This window comes from Netta rufina (assembly GCF_964035555.1).
Source record: "Netta rufina genome assembly, chromosome: 1".
Taxonomy (NCBI): Eukaryota; Metazoa; Chordata; class Aves; order Anseriformes; family Anatidae; genus Netta; species Netta rufina.
This window is the reverse complement of record NC_140123.1, coordinates 192,660,020-192,678,840: the sequence shown is the minus strand read 5'-3', so window position 1 is coordinate 192,678,840 and position 18,821 is coordinate 192,660,020. Positions and strand designations below refer to the sequence as shown.

At 42.9% G+C, this 18,821-nt stretch overlaps 2 protein-coding genes across 4 annotated transcripts in view; one reads left to right on the top strand and one right to left on the bottom strand.

Moving 5' to 3' along the window:
- The window catches only part of ATXN7L1 (ataxin 7 like 1), a 116,122-nt gene extending 114,460 nt beyond the window's left edge, over window positions 1-1,662 (bottom strand). The window contains exons 1-2 of one of the 3 annotated variants that reach the window (XM_084306492.1): window positions 1,462-1,662; window positions 882-950 (exon numbers count right to left, since the gene is read on the bottom strand). In XM_084306492.1, coding sequence (XP_084162618.1) covers window positions 882-950; window positions 1,462-1,576 — 184 coding nt within the window. In that variant the 5' untranslated portion in view covers window positions 1,577-1,662. The remainder of the gene's footprint in view (window positions 1-881; window positions 951-1,461) is intronic. The other 2 variants (XM_084306491.1, XM_084306490.1) reach the window with 2 other exon arrangements.
- Window positions 1,575-18,821, top strand: part of CDHR3 (cadherin related family member 3) — a gene marked incomplete at both ends in the record, with an annotated part of 54,915 nt that continues 37,668 nt past the window's right edge. The window contains 2 exons of the mRNA XM_084306293.1: window positions 1,575-1,718; window positions 9,462-9,629. Coding sequence (XP_084162419.1) covers window positions 1,575-1,718; window positions 9,462-9,629 — 312 coding nt within the window. The remainder of the gene's footprint in view (window positions 1,719-9,461; window positions 9,630-18,821) is intronic.

Here is an 18,821-nt window from a genome sequence, read left to right as displayed (position 1 = left end):
CCCATAAGTCACGGAGAAGTTTCACTATGATGGGATCACTTGTTATGAACCGATTTCACAAGTATTACTCGCGATGGGAAGGTTACAAGTGCATAACACTGATCCTAACAGAACAGGAACAAATGGAAAGCTACATGAGAGTATGTCCCAAACCATTTCACTAGCTGCATTAGGTGTTACTCCAGTACCGTGTTAAGGACACACATCACAAACAGAATGGGTCAGATGGGTTTGTCTACGCTCACCAGTGAAGTTTCTCCTTCAGCAACTGACAGAACTATGTCAAGTATGGCATATTAGCAAATACCATTAGCCTGGAATTTGCCTGTTCGTATTTATGGCACCAGAAAACCTTATGACCCAGATGACCTTTTATATTTGTTTTTGCATAATACGCATGACTTAGCCTGGCATAAGGTGGTATTAGATGCTGGCCGCTTCAGTTGACTGTAAATCACATTCGGCAGTGAGAATGAAGGAATAAAACGTGATTTAACCTAAAGTGAATGAACTCAAAGATCGCGAGAGACTATTTCAATGAATAAAAGCGTTTTTTGCGAGAGTCGGCAACGATAACACAAGGCTTCAAGTTGATGCCCGGGTTTACACGCTCATCTTCAGCGAGGAGCGAGTGGATCGTTGCGCCAAGAAGGTCCTCGAAAGAAATCCAATATGGCCACTGATGTGTGGGGGTGCCTTTTGACTTAAAACCGCCTCATCCCTTAGCACGCTGCCAGCCTCACGCCTAATATCACACATAATACACCTGTTCTGCTCCTCGCACTTGGCGCGAAGTTGCCCCGGGGACGGCCACCTGCCTGCACCCAGCCCCCGGGAGCCGGCGGACAGGTAGCGAGGCGCGCCACGCACCGTCCACTTACCTTCTTTATTAAGCCTCATCACCTCCCTGCTCTTTCCACCCTCCTTTCCAGCCTCTTCCAGCTCTACACCTGCGGGCGAGAAGCGGCGTCAGGCAGGCCCGAGGGGGGCAGGTATTGTTCAGTGCTGGGGAGGGGGGGGGGGGGGCGAGGACCTTGCGGGGCGATTCCCCCCTCACCGCCACCCCCAGCCCGGGGGCACCCAGCCCCACGCACACCCCCCACCACCCCCTTTCGGGGCATCCCCCTCCCCGTTTCTCTCCCTCCCCACAATTCCCGTTTTTTTGGGGTGGGGGGGTTCAAGCGGCGGGGCACGGCGGCACACATGGCAGCGGGGGCTCGGCGCGTCAGCTGAGCGCCCGGGGGGGCGGCACCTCCCGCAGCACGGCCCGGCCCGGCCCGGCGGGCGAGGAGGAGGAGGAGGAGGAGGAGGAGGAAGGAAAAGGGATTGTGGGGGGGGTGGGGGGTGAGGGGGGTGGTGTCGGCCCCGCCGCTCCCCTCCCCCGGCCCCCCCGGCCCCTGCCCCGCCGCCGGGGGAGGGGAGCGGCGTGCGCGGAGCCGCGGGGCCGGTCCCTGCCCTTACTGTGCGGGGGGGCGGCGCCGTGAGCGTGCGGGGGGGCGGCCTCCCGCACCCAGGCGGCCCAGGGCTGGCCCAGGAACGCTTCGGGACTGGGCACGGGCCGCTCCAGGGCCGCCATGGCGCCGCGCCTGCTCTCCTGCCCCCCTCCTCGCTGCTTTCCCCCGTTTCCTTCGGCGGCGGCGGCGGTGAGCGAACGAGCGAGACACGGGATTCGAGAACGCCGCACGTCATCCTCGGGACGTTCCGCCGCCCACACGGGGGTAGTGTCAGCCCCTGCTCCCTATCAGATCGGGCTCCCCGCCGCACGGCGCGCATGCCCGCGGCGCCCCCCCCTCCTCCTCCTCCTCCTCCTCCTTCTTCTCCTTCTCCCTCCCTCCCCGCTCCGCCGCGCCTGCGCTGCGCTCCCCTCAGCCGCCGCCACAGCCACAGCCACCAGCGGGGCCCTGCCGCCCGCTTCGCCCCGCAGTAAGTGCCCGGGACGCGGTGTCGGGAGCCCGGCCGCGCCCTCCTGCCCCTCGCGCCCCGGGGGTGTCCGGCTCGCCGCTCGCCATTTTGTGGTGCGAGCCCCTGCCTCGGAGGCGCTCCGGTGCCGCCGCTGCGCTGAGGCGAGGGAGCCGAGAGGCTGTAGCGCGGCGCACCTCGCGCAGGTAAGGAGTTTGAGAGAATAAACTGACTGCCACAGGGCCGCACACGCACACCGGGGGAGCAGCCGGCGCTGTGCAGGCTCCACACACGGCGCCCTTCATCCCGCTGCTCCGAGCCGAAGAGCGAAGCCTCCAGCTCAGCAGACGCCTCTCAGGGTGTTGATGTGGCCCTCCAGGTCCCATCCTGCCTCTCCTTCAAGGCCCTTTGTCACCGCTCCTTGCTGCCCCAACCCCCTGTGGGACGCTGCATGCGGTTAATTTAGGCTAAAAAATACCCAGGGCCGGCCCAAAGGTTGGAGCAGAGCCCAAAGGTGAGCAACAAGAGTAGCTCAAGTCAGCAAAGCAACCTGGGGATGGGCACAGCACTGCAGCCTAAAATGGATTTAAGTGAATTTCTTACAATTCCATGGAGATCAGGCTCTTTATGACACTACAATGGATAAACACTCAGGGTAAAGGACAAACTCCCTTTGCCTCGTATACACTGTCAACAGATGCTGTATTAAATACAGACAGCGTTCACACTCCACCTCTTCCAAAAAGTAGCTGGAATATACAAGCCCCATCTTTAATATCTGGAGGCAAGCCTAAAATCTTTCATACCATATGGCCTGGCCAGAGTGCCTCCAGTCATGTAACACTAGCTACAAGAAACTACAGGAACACAATTAAAACAATCAAAGCAGCAGAAAGCTCGCCAAAGTATGCCTCAAAAGAAAATCAGTCAATCGCGGCAGGCTTGTTAGCAACCAACGTGAAGCAGCCACGGGATGTGTAACCTTAGATACACCACACGTGCAACTTCCAGAAGCAGGAAGAGCAGTCTTGCTATGATACAAAGCCCTGGTGAGATTTACCTTGAATATTAAGTACAATTCTAGTCAATAGTTTAAGTTAATCTTCCCATAAAACAGGGCGGAAAGGGTTATCAGAGAGATCAGAGGAATTAAAAGTCTACAGTATGAGAAGAGCTTGACTTAGTCTAGCAAAATTTAGCTGGAAATTGATATGATTGATGTTTTTAATTATCAGAAGACATAATCATCAATGGGGAGGAAAAAAATAAAGAACAAATAGACATAAATTGCTTATGCCAAGGTTGAAAATTAGAAGGTTTCCGGTTATGAATGAACTATATAATAGCTGCGTGCAAAAACAGGACACTGGACTTGACAACTCAGAATAAAAATAAACCTATGTTTCAATTTTCATTAAACCATCATTACAATACCAGACTATTTCCTGATTTTTTTTTTTCTTAATACTTTCAAAGCCCCCGCTATTTCTGTTCCTGGCAATTAAAACAAGCACCTATTTCAAAATTAAATACTTCACGCTCCTGATTTGAATAGCACATTACGACAAACAAAAAACATTAAACTGTGCTCACTGCAAATAAAACTTTAGTCAGGAATAGCGAGATGGAATTCCTTAAGAGGGATAGTAAATGTCATGAAGTTAATGGTCAACCGTGTTTGGCATTTGTGCTCAAACTGACTGCAAGAGAGTGGAGCAAAAAGCCTTGACAACAGCCAAATAGTCTGGTAATTAACGAAGTTGCACTGCACAGCCTTATGCCATCATGCTTCTGTGATTACCGAAGATAACGTATCTGGAGAGAAGATTCAGAAGGAAGATGCGAGCACCCAGGAAATCCCCATCAGTGAAAACCAACATAAGATTTCAGGGAAGTACATATGGCCAAACATCTAACTAATATTAAACACTGCCACAGGATACACAAGCAATAAAGCAATTCCTAACCACACAACTGAGAAAAAGGGGAGGGGGGAGGGGGAAACTATTTAATACAAGCTGCCACAAAACAAGCAAAAAAGTGAAGAAACTTTCCAACTTTAACACATGGCACTAATCTACATGCTGCTTACCATGACACACTGCAGATCTACAGTCTAGGCTCTAACAGAAACAGACCATATGAAAGAACATTAGCATAAAATCAAAGATGCAAGATGTACCAATTCCCTCCTAAAAAGAAACAATCCAGTGACTTACAGTTTGAGAGAAACGTTTCCAAAGCCCTCCCAAAGGAATTCTCCCTCCTCCCTACCATATGCATTCAAGAGCAACATTATCATTAAACAAATGGTTCCACAATCATCAGAATGGATGTGCTCAACTTTCCACTGATCACCACCTTTACTTTGAAAAGTGCAAGCTCTGCTTTGATTGTGTCCTCACCACCCGTGTGATCTGCACCAAGGAATGAACCCCATCCCTTTGGCTTGTAGGGTCCAAGCCCTGAAGCCGCAGAAAAGCAGCCTCCGTTCTGCACCAGGGTTCCTCCTCAAACCTGTTTCACTCCAGATTGGAGCCAAAGTGTGCAGCGTGGATGGCTGTATGTTTTGCTCCAGAGCCCTACAGTGAGACAAGAAGGTGGGCGACCTGGCAGTTTAGAAGCTTCTGCTATGGTGAATTTGAACTCAGGCTGCAGCTTTGCAGCAAAAGGGGCATTCAGATGGTTTCTTCTCCCTTTTTTTCTTTCACAGCATTTGTACAAGGACAATTTTAGTTAGGACTTTTTACTCCTCTTTCAAATTTGCTGGTATCAGTCAAAGAGATCCAAAAGTTATACATGGAGTTAATGGAACCAGAAGTTATAGATGGAGAGAAAAAAAAAGGGAGGGAAAGGCACAAACATTCTAATCACGGAAGACTTACTTCCACAGGAAGTGAGTAAAGAAAATGCACATGAAAGTGCAGATGAAACATCCTTTATATTTCTTCTCCACCTGCACACACAAAAGTTTAGTTCTTTTATGACCTTGAACAAGTCACTTTGCCACAGCAAAAGAGTTCAGTCAGTCAGGAAAGGTGCTTCTTTCCTTCCCCAGTCCCTCTGGATTTTTTTCTGTTTGTTTCAAATGCAAAGTAGGGCTTCCTCTTACTATGTGTTTTTCAGAATTTGGTATAATGCAACCTTGATCTTGGTAGCAGCTTCTAAATACTACACTGATTTAATCATTACATGGAATTAAAAAAGAAAACTATAAGCAAATTAAGGCGTTTAAGTAATAAGCAGTAAAATACGGATGAAACCTAACTCTAATCTTTTTAATCCATATCTCACTGGTCTTTAATAAGACAATCTCCAAATGCAAGCTTTCCACTAAGCGAGCAAGAGATAAAAATCGTATGTTCCTATGTACACTTACTAGAATTAAAGACTTGGGCTTCATAAAATCACAGGGAAAGTTACAGCGTTTAGAAGAAATCCGAAGTTGTGTCCTGGCCTTTGGTTTGTATGGAGATCAATTCAACATTTCTGTAATTTTCAGGATCTAAATGCTGAGAGATAACAAAACGAAACAGCAGTTCCCACATGTGGCTGTCAGGAACATCACATGTAATCACCGCGTACAAATAAATAATGACATGCTTGCGTTTCAGCTCCGTTGTCGTATACTGAGAAAATACCATGAGGTCGCTGAAGCTGCATGTGCAGTCACAACAACAACAACAACAATTCGTGAACCTCTGTTTTAAATCATGTATACCTGACAACAAGTGCACCAGATGGCTTTAAACTGGCTGCAAAAGTATTACAAAAAACAGCTGGATAAGGTTTCAATATCATAACGAGATTATAAACATATGATGTTCTTGTGACAAAATCATTATGATTTAAGCAGCTTGGCAAGATTCATTAGTACTTTTCAGAATCCTGTTTTACAATGGATTTTCCACAATCGTGGTTTTATCTTATAGAACAGAAATTATTACAGAGCAGACAGTTTTATGAACCCAGGTATCCACTTTGGTGGGAATGAAACAGTAAATGAATCACAAGACTTTCTTAAAGACAGTCAGCGATGGAGTTTGCATAAGAAAAGCCCCAGCAAACTAGCTGGCTGTTTTAACCTGTTGGCCATCTATTTGTAGTTAGTCTCTCTTTCCACTGTGGATAAATGAAATTTCTTACTGCGAAATCTGCATCTCAGGGGAAACGATACCAGAGAGGCTGGGACTGAGAAAGTGCGAAACCCACAAATAGTCCTGCCTTTCTGTGGTGAAACTGATTTTGAAACTTTTTCTTTTCTACAGCGTAGCATCCCAGTCTGCTGTGTGATAATTGCAGATTAGTGAAGCGAAATGGATACCTAAAAAATCCTACATTGAGGTTTCTGCAAGCGTTGCATACAGGATTGCCATTAAAACAACTCAACACCTAGCAAGCCAAATGTAAAAACCACTTTGACCCACTCCCTACAGCCACGTTTCTGACGGAAGTTCACTCCCTGTACTGTTTCTGATCACTTTGTGATCTCAGAAGGTGTCTCAAACACTATGCAAATGCCATCATAAAAGCCTTTTGCTAGAAAACTGGATAAAATAGACACTTATAGCAGAGAAATCTATTTTAATGTCCCCTGAAATAGCACAAGAGAAAAAAAAAAGTCTAAATTAAGCTTTTGGTTCCATCTTAGCCAAAGAAGCCAGCAAGCCAGCACTTAAAAAAAGAAACAGTCAGAGAAATGGAGAACTGAAAAAGAAATTCTAAGTGACAGTATAATTTTTTGTACATACCACTGCTCTTGTATCTCAACAAAACATATTTCTCAAACAAGCATTTCAAATTGCTTCACCCCAAACAAAAAACAGTGCTTGAAACACTACAGCAGCACTAATCAGATGAAACAGAAAATCTAAAGAAAGGTATGTTGCACAGAACTATGCCCAGAAAACGCACAGTACATTATCTTATTAGGGTGAACTCTCGAAAGTTTAAAGAAAAATACTACCAAAAAATGGCCATGAGCTAGAGGTGGAAATCAACACTTAACTACGCATTTCAAACCCAAGAGAGTTACGCAAGCAGTGTGAAAAAATAAATCGCACATCCTTCTGTTCCAGTGTCTAAAAGCCTGTTCTAAACAGTTTTGCTCACATATTGGTTGTAGTCTTAAGTACATTAACACAGCACTGTACTGCAGCTAATTTCTCCTGCTCTTCAAGAGGATAATTTATCTTACCTACTGTATTAGCAGAGCTGGCGTGCCTCTGCTATCAAAGCTAGTAACACTAATTATCATTGTATTTCTAGAGAGGAGTTTTTTGTACAGTGCAGACATGCATCTTCACTGGACACAGGAACTTACCAATTGCTTGTAGGAAGCAAAGCAAAGTGTTTCATTTTTCTCTGTAAGGGTTTCAGGTTTCAGCCGGGAGCCTCGAAGTTCATTCAGACCCATCTTCCTTACCAATACTTCAGCTCCCCCAAGACTGTTCCCCATGTCCAGGCCTCCACCAGACACCTGAACATCTGGTCTCCGTGATACGGTACAACCCGTATCAAACAGGGATCTCAAAGTCACTTCTTAAAACACACTACCCAGGGTCCCTCGCCTAACACTCCATCAGACAAAATTATGACAAGAAACTTTGGGTTAGCCCAGATCCAGGGAGTGCACTGGTAGCAGAAGATTGAGTGCTAGATACTTAAGTGTGACTGTTTGGGAAGATGGGAGACACGAACGACAGGTCAAAGAGTACTTCACAGGCTGAAATTGAATTTCCCTGTATTGAGAGACACCCAGAAAAGATCACAGTTGGATTGTTTCAAAATAACAGTGCATGTTTCATAGTGCTTCTTAAAATTATTAAGCATATCTAGTATTGGTGCAGCAAAAATCGCTTGTATTTTACCTATTAAATATTTATCTGGTTTGTTTTATTCAGAACAGTTTCTTGGTAAGTAACGGCAATACAAATATTTTTATGGCCATTTCCAAAATAGGCTCTTAACCATCCAGTCAGGACAGAAAACATGAAGCTTGTAGGAGTTCCCTGCATTTTTGAAAAACATGACAAAGTTGTTTAGATTTTGCATGATACTTGGGGATGGAGAAAGTTACCTCGCCTCAGTATTGAGTCTGCATTCAGACAGCTCGGTCCTCTCCTCGACTTGGCTCCCTCAAAATGCTCGCGTGAATAATAAAAGCCACAAAATGCAGGTCCCCGAAGATTTTCACACATTTCCCATGGTGTAGGTGTAGAAATATACTTGCATTAAAAATTAAGCTCGCCCTGTTGAATAATGCATGTTATCCCTTTCCATTCACCCCACACACTGCGCGTGCTACCTGAGCACTGCGTAGGCAGCACACACCACCACAGCAACTTGCTGCATCTCTCTCAATGGGTCATAATCAATTTTCTTTTGTTCCTTCTCAGCATAGAGGCCGTATTGCTGCTGTTTGTATCCCTCTTTCTCTCCGACTTACATTTGCTGAATTCTGTACCTTTTTCTCTGTCACTTTTAGCCAAAGCACTGCAGGGTGGGTTTTCATCTCCCACCAGGTCACTCTTGTGAAGCGCTGTCCTGGGGTTTGTTTCTTGCCCCCAGGCTCTCACTGATCACCTCCCACGTGGGCCCAGCTGCCTCGCCAAACACCACCACGTCTGTTAATACTCCCTGCCCTGCTTTTTATCCCTTCCTTGCAGTTCGGAGCCTGCCTTCCTCCTGCCTCCCTCACCAGAAGACTGGTCTCTCCCGTATGTCTCTCCCAGCCATGATGACTCTCTCCACCTCCTGCCAGTAAGCTGCCTCTCTCTTCAGAAAACTGTTTGGAGTTTCTTCTATTGAAATGCTTCCTCACCTGTGGAGAAACCACCTTTTCTTCTTCCTTCCTTTCAGCAGGCAGCTCTGAAAGCCAGCTCTGCCTCTCCTTGGGAAGCTAGAAGCCCTCCACGGCCTTGTGCTGCCTCTGGCCAGAGGCCTCTGTCCCCTGGTGCAGGGGCCTTCTCCCCCATCTACTATTTTCCACAAATTCTGGGCTGTCCCACCCTCCAGCAGCTTGCTGATGTCCACTGCAAATGGGGGCTCATCCTCAGCCCTCCCAGGCAGAACGGAGCCCCAGCCACCCCAGGGCAGCGGCCAGCAGGGTGGGGAGGCCAACAGGGCCAGGCAGGGGGCTTAAGGTACAGGCACCCAAATTGTAGCCTGTGCAGGCTGTCCCTTGGCATTCAGAAGCCGTTTGAGTTTCCTTCAGCCCAGCTCTGAAAGTTTGAGGCCAGCCAGATGAGAGGTTTCAGTGGGGGCCAAGTGGTGAGGCCTTTGGTGGTGGTCACGTTTGGGCCCTAAATCAGTTGATAGCAGAGGAGGCCAAACCTGCTCACATTGGCTCCCTGGGCCCTTGCTCAAAGGGAGCCAGCTCAAATCAGACCTTGCTTGAGGTTCTGAAATGTTTTGGCAGTTGTTATGGTATGTCCTATTTCCAGCTTGTACAGGAAGCAGACGTTGAAATCACAGAAGAACGCAAGCCTGTTCTTCTTGTATTTCTGGCTGAGGCTGGAAGTGGAGTGCCAGAAATCAATTGTATCTGATCTATTGTACAGGAAAAGTCTCCCGTAGCTCCTTGCGTTGACACGCTGACTGTTCAAGGAGCTTTGTCCTTACGAGATTCCAGCCACGAGCTAGCAGAGTCAAAGTTAGCATCTTCACGTACAGCATCTGGAAATTCATTACAGTCCAAATGGATCCCAAAGGCCGTAGCAGGAATTTGGGTACAGTGAGTGACATGCCTGGCAACTAAAGGCAACAGAAGTAAAAAATATATTTTATATTTAAACAGCAGCTTACATGCATTTTTTTTTACACTTGTTTTTTTTTTTTTTTTTTTTTTTTTTATAGTCTCATTCTTCAAAATGTCTCACAGGCCAGCCCGCACTTCTGTCAAGTTCTTCAGCAGACATTGTGCACAGACACTGAGGTTGCCGAGACCAGATTTGGATGGACCTCCGTTACGGTCTCACAGATCTAATGAATGTTGTAATTAAATCCTCCTCATAATGATAAAAATAGGTCATCCGTTGATGGTCTGTTTATTGGAAAACCATGGTCTGATGAGTAGCCACTATTTCCTTCAAGCAGACAAAGTGTAAGCAAACAGATCTAATGATACGTGGAGTTAAATACAACATAGGCAGTCAAGAAGGCAAAAGCAAATACATTAATAAAAATATTCAGCCTTGCCTCTGAAGGTTGCACGGTTCTGAAACACATAGGGGCCAAGATTGTTAGCCAAATTTCCAGGCTCATATTAAGAAAATCGTTGTAGATCTATAGCTATCAAATATTTAACTAGCTAATAACCTCCAGTGGTGCAGCTCTGGGCATTGAATTATGTCTTGATTTCTAGGTACTTTAGCATGAGGCATCTCATACATGCAAAAGTTACAAGACTAATAAAAAGTGAGCAATACTATTTTAGGGAAAAAAAAAAAAAGTTAATTAAAAATCATTATAAAATTCGTATTTGGATATTTTGTAGCTTAGATACCCATTTATTTGACGTGAGATTGTAGCTAGAACTGGCTTTTGTTTTCTGAACATTTTCATTGACAGATTAAAAAAAATGCTTTTCCCTTAAGGGACGGTGGACATCTGTAGATTCCCTCTGTACTTAATTCTGCTGAATTATTATTATATAAGATCAATTAAAAATATTCAAATTCAAAGCAGTTCTTAAACACAAACTCCTCTTCCTTATGGGGAATTGAAGTCTTATTCTGTATATACCAAATTTGAGCTCTTACATTTTTACTTGCATTCATATTTACATTCAAAGGCCCTGTAATAAGCTGATAATAGAATGCCAGTTTTTCCTGCTGCATTAAGAACATTATTTTTCTCTTGGCATCGCGGCAGCTAATGCATTCGAAATACTATTGGAATTGTAGCCTGTGATATAGGAAAGGCTACCAAAATTAGAAGGCTTGATGTATACTGGGCTGAAAACTCGTGCAGAATATTATCTGTCTAAGCATAAATGGACTGTCAGCCCTCTGTGGCAAGAGGTGTCTACTCTTCTGGTTAGGAGAACAATGGAGCCTTTCTTTCTGTGCCCTCACACATCATCAAAATTAGCACAATTGCTACAACTCTGTCAAATCTGTTAGTAGCATAAGCAGTGGAATTTTACTGAATTCTGTGTTCCTGTCATAGTATAGCTGGGCACTTTTAAATATTTCTTGAGCTGTTCTTAACCAGTGAAGCAAAACTTGTGTCATGCTGTTATAAACAAATACAAATAGGATGTTGGAGGTTGTATGTAAACAGAGTGAATTATGGTGGTGAACAGACCTCACAACAGTCCCTTGATTAACACGACATTTAATAGGAATACAATACGAATTCCTAGAAATGGATAAATAAGTTTGGAGGGGTTAGAAGTGGTCTTTTTGGAGGACTTAACGGATGTGCTGTGCCACGACTACATGTCCCCTGGATTTGCAGAGGGAAAACTTGAAAGGCATCTCTAGGTTGTGAAGGGGATCATATGTGGATGAATTCCTCCATTTATTCGGGGTTTAGTAATTTTGCCTATGGAAATTTATACATCAGTTGACAAAAAAACCTCAGTCTGTCCTTGTCAATCTGAATCTTAACATAGCCAACTGTTCTGTGCAGTTCTTATGCTGCATTTGTGGTGTAAGAGCCTAAGAGCATGCTGTGTTGGCCACAGGATTATTGGTCCTAGATTTTGTAAAATTTCCCATGCACACTTCTAAAACAACAGCAGAAGATTATGAGAGTTGGCAGATACCACAGACATAATTGTTTTCAGCAGTTAGAACAGATGTTTTAAAAACATTTCCTTATTCAAACCTTCAATTAGTTCAGGGCTGGTGAAATGCAGTCCCTCCTATTGTCTCCAGCCCTCGGTGTATCCATTAAAACTGGACCGCTTCTTGCAAGATGGTTGAACTCACCAGCATATTATTTCAAAAGGGCACATGGGTAAGAAGTTCCATCAATATCAAACCCTCATGATGTCACTGTTGTTTTACTTTCCTTTTCTCTTGTCCTTTCAAACTCAAGCTGACCTGGGATTAAACATTGTCCTCATAACTTACTTCTCTTGCACTAATAGGCTGACCTCAGCGAACACAAGAAATGGTTGGAGTAGCAAGAGGTGAACAACAGTACACGTGATCTTGACTGATTCATTTGTACCCATATCCTGCCTGCAGCACAATTGGCCACACGTCAATGAGAGAAGTTTTCCTTTCTTTTCTATCCATTCACTTCCCTGCTCTGTTTACCTAAGCAGCAGGAGTCATCTTAACAGTTGGTAGTGAGATAAGATACAGAATCGAATATATCTTCTTGTCCCTCAGAAAAGACCATTGGTAATTTCTGAATAAATGTCTCATTCTCTCCAGGATACTCTGAATGTAAAGAATTTCTCCAAATAATTACAGTTTAAATGCTGAATCTCAAATATATATATATATATATAATTATTTTTTTTTTCTGGTGTACATTGAATACATGCTTTAAGAAATTTCCTTTTTCGTGGTTGCTATGGTAAAAAGCAGGCCCCAGTCCTTTTACTTCAAACCCATGAACTGCAATTAACTGTTTAATGTTGTAACATACAACAGCTCTAGTAACACCTTAACAGCTTTGAGCATGATACTCCATCATCTCAGCAGATGGTGATTTTTGGCATTCTGCGTTTTCAGTTTATTCTTCTCCTTTATAATCCTTGCCATTATATCTTTTGGAAAACGCTCCTGGACTAACTTAATTGCGATTTGATTATACCGAGCGATTTCTTGGATCTTTTCTATTTCCATTAAAGATGACCGATAAATGAGAAAAAATATGTTTGTACATGTATCCTTGGCAGCAATTATAAAAGCAGATTTTAAAGAACTTTAAGAATCTGTTTCTTCTTATCTGTAACCTTAAAAAATACAGTATTGAAATACCCCATGTATTCTATCAGAGCTCTACACATCAACAGACAAGGAGACGTAATTGATTCTTTTGTGAAGAAAGAGCCACCCTGAATGTTTGTCAAGAGTCTGAATTGAATGAGAGCTACCAAATTGAACTTGTTTTACTAAAGGGAATTGCCCTTTACTATGATTTCTATAGAGCTGAAGACTCAATTCCCCATGAATTTTGTTCATTGTTTTATAGATTTATGGCTCATATAAATCTGTGTCATGTGGAGATTTAACCATATTTAGAAAAAAAGTTGACTTTGTCCAGACATTATTAGGAGCAAGATTGTCTGGTGAAATTGCTTTTCAATGGCTCTCCCTCTTTCTCCTATATAGTATATTTATATTTCACTTGTAATATTATTTTTTTTTTCTGAAGTTAGAAACGTATTCTTTGGATAAAAACAGAAGCGTTCTTCATTTTGCTCCTTGAAGGGATTTTATGTATTATGCAGGCAAGACACTTCAGATGTAGATGTTGTCTTAAATTATGTAATACAGGACCAAATAAAGGCGTGTTTTTTTTTGGTATCATCATCATCATCATCATCATCATCATCGCTTCTTATTTAGAAAAAGAAAACAATGGAGAAAAAGGAAAAGAACAGTTTTCCCAGAATCATGAGAAGATAATTTTGCAGTTTCAGGTTTTAAAATATGAATGTCTCATTCACAGCTATTTCCTGGCTGACTCCAGGTTTCTCTGATTATTATTTATTCAGTGCTGATAGTGTGTTTGACATTGTGCAAATATAGAAAGAGATATTCCTGTGGACTATCTGCCAGGATTTCCTAGTTGTTAGTGGCAGTGTTAGCCTCTTTAAGCAAAAGCTCGAGGCTGTCTTTAAAATGGAGATGCTTATCCGTCCTGCCAACGTGCAGCTTCATACATAAGACTGTGGGAAACACTGCTCACATGCACCCAGCAAGGCTTTGGAAGGATGGCCCCAGCAGAATTTAATTTAATTAGGACAGCAGCAGCATGTGGTAGCTCTAACTGATCAAACCTTTAAGAAGAGACAGTCTTGATAGTTTCAAAAGCTGGACTTTTTTTTTTTTTTTTTTTTGGAAAGGTAACTGGGAAGAATCAGTCCTCTGTCCTGATTTGACACCTGAAGAATCAAAGAAAGACTATGTGCCTGAATGCATCATGCTTCATTTTCAAACCTGTGTCTTCTGTGAAGTCACACAGGAACTTTTTGGTAAGTTATCTATAGGGCCTGCTGACAGCAGGTATGGTTAGTTTACCTGGACAGTGATGTTGGTGTCCCTCAGGTTGTTGCTGATGTTGGCAGACAGTTGCCAGACTGATGTCTACTACTGGCTTTGCCAGAAACAGTGTCTTCTGAATGGTAGCAGTGGAAGATTTCTGTCAAGGATTAATATCTCAGGTTAGTGACATTTGACACAGACAGACAAAAAAACAAAACAAACAAACAAAAAAACTTGCTTGTCTGTTTATTAGAAAAGAGTTATCCTCTCCAAGGAACTATGGAGCTGTAACAAAATCATTCTCACAGACTGGATAATTAGTGACTCTTGCTTGACTTTATACATGAAAGGACAGGTTTGCTGTTTCACAAATGAAGCACATTTTCCTATTGATCACTTAAACAAAACAAGCAACAACAACAAAAACAAATCAAGCAAAAACCAACTTGCAGCGAAGGAAAAGGCGGAATGCGAATGCTTATCCTTGTTTGCTCCCTCCCTAGAATGAGCATTTCACCATCTGATCCTTTCAGATATCCCAGCAGAATGAAAGGATGATGCCAATATGCTTATCTCTTTGTCTGAGGTGGTGACACCACCCATCGAAACTAACACTCAAAAGCCTTCAGTAGAGCAACACGTCATATACAGAAGTCAGTATCTAAAAGCCCTACTTCCAGAAATGAATATACTGCCATATATTGCACAGAAGCAACCAAAACAAAAAGACTCATTTAAAAAATGCACAAACCTCTGAGGGATTGGAAAGCTGAAGTCAAATGTGTTGAGCTCATTTCATAATTACAAAGAAACTTAGAGGGATATATCAAGTCTAATGAATAAATTGCAATTCTTGAATTAGTAATAGTCACTAGACCCTGATTTTTATTTGGAAGGGAAAAGTAAGCACTCAGATTTCTTTGCACCTCCACACACCCCAAAAAAGGCTTCTCTTTGCTTAAGAGAGAATTTTAAGCAAAGACTTCTCTTTGCTTAAAAGCAATTTTTTTTTTTTTTACATGGAGTGAAAAACCTGATTTACACTCACAGGAAAAATTTAATTAATTCTTATTTTACAAATCTTCCACAATATTTATTCAAAAGATTGGCAAATTCCAGGAAGTTCACCCATCCCTGAAAGAGAAGTTTTGTAAACAAATCTGGCAACAAATTTGTTTTAACAGCAGCAACCCTGCTAATCTGTCAAGATGTAGTTCGTTTCTGACACTTGATTAAATTCTTTTTTGCTTAGGAATTGAAAGTAATTTGCTAAAAACAAGCCATTTAGCTGGGACATGGTGGCTGCCCCTCTGATACTTCACAGAGCATTTAATTCATTTCAACAGAAAACAAGTAAAACTATAATGTTTAGCACTTTTTTTTTTTTTTTTTTTTTTTTTTTTTAACAGAAGCAAGGCTAAATTTCTGTATTCACAAATCAGCAACAATGTTAGGGGTTTCAAGGTCTGGTGAAACCCATTTATAGTGTTATCCCACAAATTGGACCAGCATTAATTTGCATCCTCTGGACGCGAATGAAGAGTTTTAGGCTGTGATTCCACAGGCATTTTCTTGCCCAGGCACCCTATGTCCTGCCATTCATTCTTGGCCATGTCGTTCTCAGTTCTTTTCCAGAATTAAGTCATAAATCCAGCTCCCTGGACAATAGCTGAATGGATAAAAAAAGTCTACCATCAGTGACCTACCTAATACCAAGAGTATTAGGCCAACTGGACTGACTGGTATATGAACATTTTGGGGTATCAATTTCTTGATTCTAACAGAGATTTGGCATTTCATCTCGCTGCTACCCCTTTGGATGGGAAAATATGTTGTGATTTTATTTTCTGTCATAGATTTCATAAAGCTGTGCATATCCCAGGGCAAAGGCTCAGCTGGTGTAAATGTCAGTAAAGCCACGACAGCAGCAAGGAAGATGTCCAATCTTCCTGCCACTTTCCCAGCTCCTTCAAAGCTAAAAGGTTGATCCAGGTCCCAAAGAAGTCAGTGAGAACTTTCTCACTGTGCTGTAGCCAGCTCTGGGCATGTTCACAGCCACTTAAGTAGAGCAATTAAGATATTGGGCTAATATTAGTAGTCCTTCCCTGCCTACTTACAACACCCAAGTTGTTTGAGCTAGCTTTCATCTCACACAAAAGCCCGAGGAAATCAGCTGGTTTTGTGTTGCATCTGAAAGGTCGCTCTGTGTCCCCATGGACCAAGAGGTATGGGGGAATTCCAGAATCTGTGGCCAGCTTCTTGGTATTTATTTCTGGAAGCTGTTAGCTTAGATATTTTAGCTAATCTTGGTCATGGAGAAGTGAGATGATAAGAGTGAGGGTTTTTAGAACATCACATTTATATGTGTTTTAAAATATATTTATAAATCTGCCATTCTTGCTTTTTAAGTTCTTTTTTAGATGGAATTTTAACTCAACAGTTTTTATGGACACTCAGGGCAGGCCTGATATTCTACTTCTCTAATACCACATGTAAGGACTCTACTGAATGGCCTTCTCTCTAAAGCAAAGAAGATACTCCTAAAAATCCTGGCAGGGTTTGACATCAGTAACTCCATATGGTAGTATTATTGGGAGGCATTTTAGTACCTAAATAGTACTTCATTTGGGGCAATCTGTGATACACATTTTTTTTCAGTATATAAAACATCAGAATGTAAGAGGAAAAAATCCCCCATAAGGATTTTTACTTTACAGTGGGAAATAATGAATTTATGAAATATAAGCAAATGAAGTTAGCAGCCTCTTCCTTAATTGTGATTTGTGCTACTTAAAAGAAAATGGAGTTGCGGCTGTCTCAAATTTCTAGCTCTTCTCAGGCTGAAAAGTATTATTCTTTTACACTATTGACTCTGATTACCTCTGTGATTTAATCCTTTTCTTTACATGCTTAGTGGGTAGACATAGTGGGAAAGTCACAGCTACAAGCAATAACATACCAATTAACTCTGAGGTACTGATGGGACATTTAAGTAATTTTAAGTCAACACACATAAACATTACATCGCTGGCTTGAAAATCTGGACATTGTTTGCAGCTGGAAGATTTGATTGCTTAATTGATTTTGATTTTCGAATTGCTTTTGAAAATCAACCACTGGTTTGAATCTGCTCCAGATGGGCAATGACTGGAAATTGTTATAATCTGGCATGTATTTGGTAGCATAGATAAGTGAGTTGATGGCCTCATTTTGATGGCCTCCAAAGCATTATGAGTCAGTTCCCACAACACACTCATTTGTTTAAAGGAGGGAATGTACCATTTTCAATAAGAAGCTTGGCAAAGGCACTGACCAAGATGATGTCCCTGGAATGTTTTTAATATGCTTTGTAACCATTGCCCACACAAACTAAATGACTTTCTGTTTAGACAGCTGGATTTCTGTGTGGCACTAGATGGCAATATTCCCTCAGCTCCAGCAACGGTCAGGGTAGCAGTGCACAGCAAAGGGACATATTCTGACCTTGTTTCCTTGTTATCACCCACGTAGCTTATAAGAGCTCAGTTTTACATGACTGAGGACAGTCTGAGCTGCAGACATATTTTTCTCTCTCTACATTCACCCACCTACCTTTACAGCTTCACGGTTCTCTGTCAAAACATTTGTTGGACAAGTATGTTTACTGCATGCGGTCTTCTGTTTCATTAAGAAAGGTTTTGTGGTCTCAGGCTGTTCCATGATGTTTGTGCTCAAATCCACAGGCAAGAAGTGTCTACATCCAGAGTAGTGCACTGCTTTCCTGCTGCCTTTCGCCTATTGATGTGGTGGTAGACTGAGTCAAGTCATTACTCAGATGCAGCGTTGCCTCATGTCACTCACAGGTGGCTCATTTTTTTACTCACATTTACTGTCAGATAAAATAAGTGTAATCTACACTCATAACTGTAAAAAAGTGCTCCTGTATCTGCACCCAGATGAATTTGGATCTATCTCTGTGTGATATTTCTTAAGTTTTTTTTTCTGATCACTGAAACTACAGGTAGCAAGGAACAGAGCCAGTTAAGAATACTGCATCTATCTCCTTTGTGTCGTTAAGATTGTGTTTGCCTTCAGGGTATTTTATTCAGACCCAGATCTATTGAAATGGCTTTTCACGTCCCAACCACCATACAACCTTTTTCTCACCTCATAAACCCACTGTCATGCTGCCACAGCTGTTCTGCTACATACTTTTTAGAGCCAAGTTCCTCAAACCATGTTCACTGCCTCCCTTGTCCTCTTATGGCACATCCCCATGCCCTCAGATCAGGACACAGCTTCACACATCCAATCTTCTTCTTTCTTCCACTCCTCAACTTCCCCAGCAGAGACTGAATTTTCTCCACCATTTCCCTTCACCATCACGTCAGTGAGAAACCCAGCTTCAAACTCTGCCTCATAAGTTTCTGTCCTCATGTCACATAGCTGAGAAAATAATGGTGCTACTGTGTTGGTATTGCCGAGCAAGAGAGTGGAGCAGAAACAAAAGTGTATACCAGATCCTCAGGTGGTATGATGCTGCTGCATGTCTTCTGACCATGGCAATGACTCTGCAGTGACTTTTGGCCAGCTGATGTGCAGTAGTCTGAGGGGGAGAGAAGCTGGCAGGAGCACCAGAAGCACAGAGCCCTGAATAAGTCACCCTGTAGTTGCTTCAAGGCCCCTCATAAAAGAGAACTGTCCTCTTCCAGATACTTCTGCCCAAAAGCCAGTCTGCAGTCTGTCGAAACAGCCACCGAGAGTGGCAGG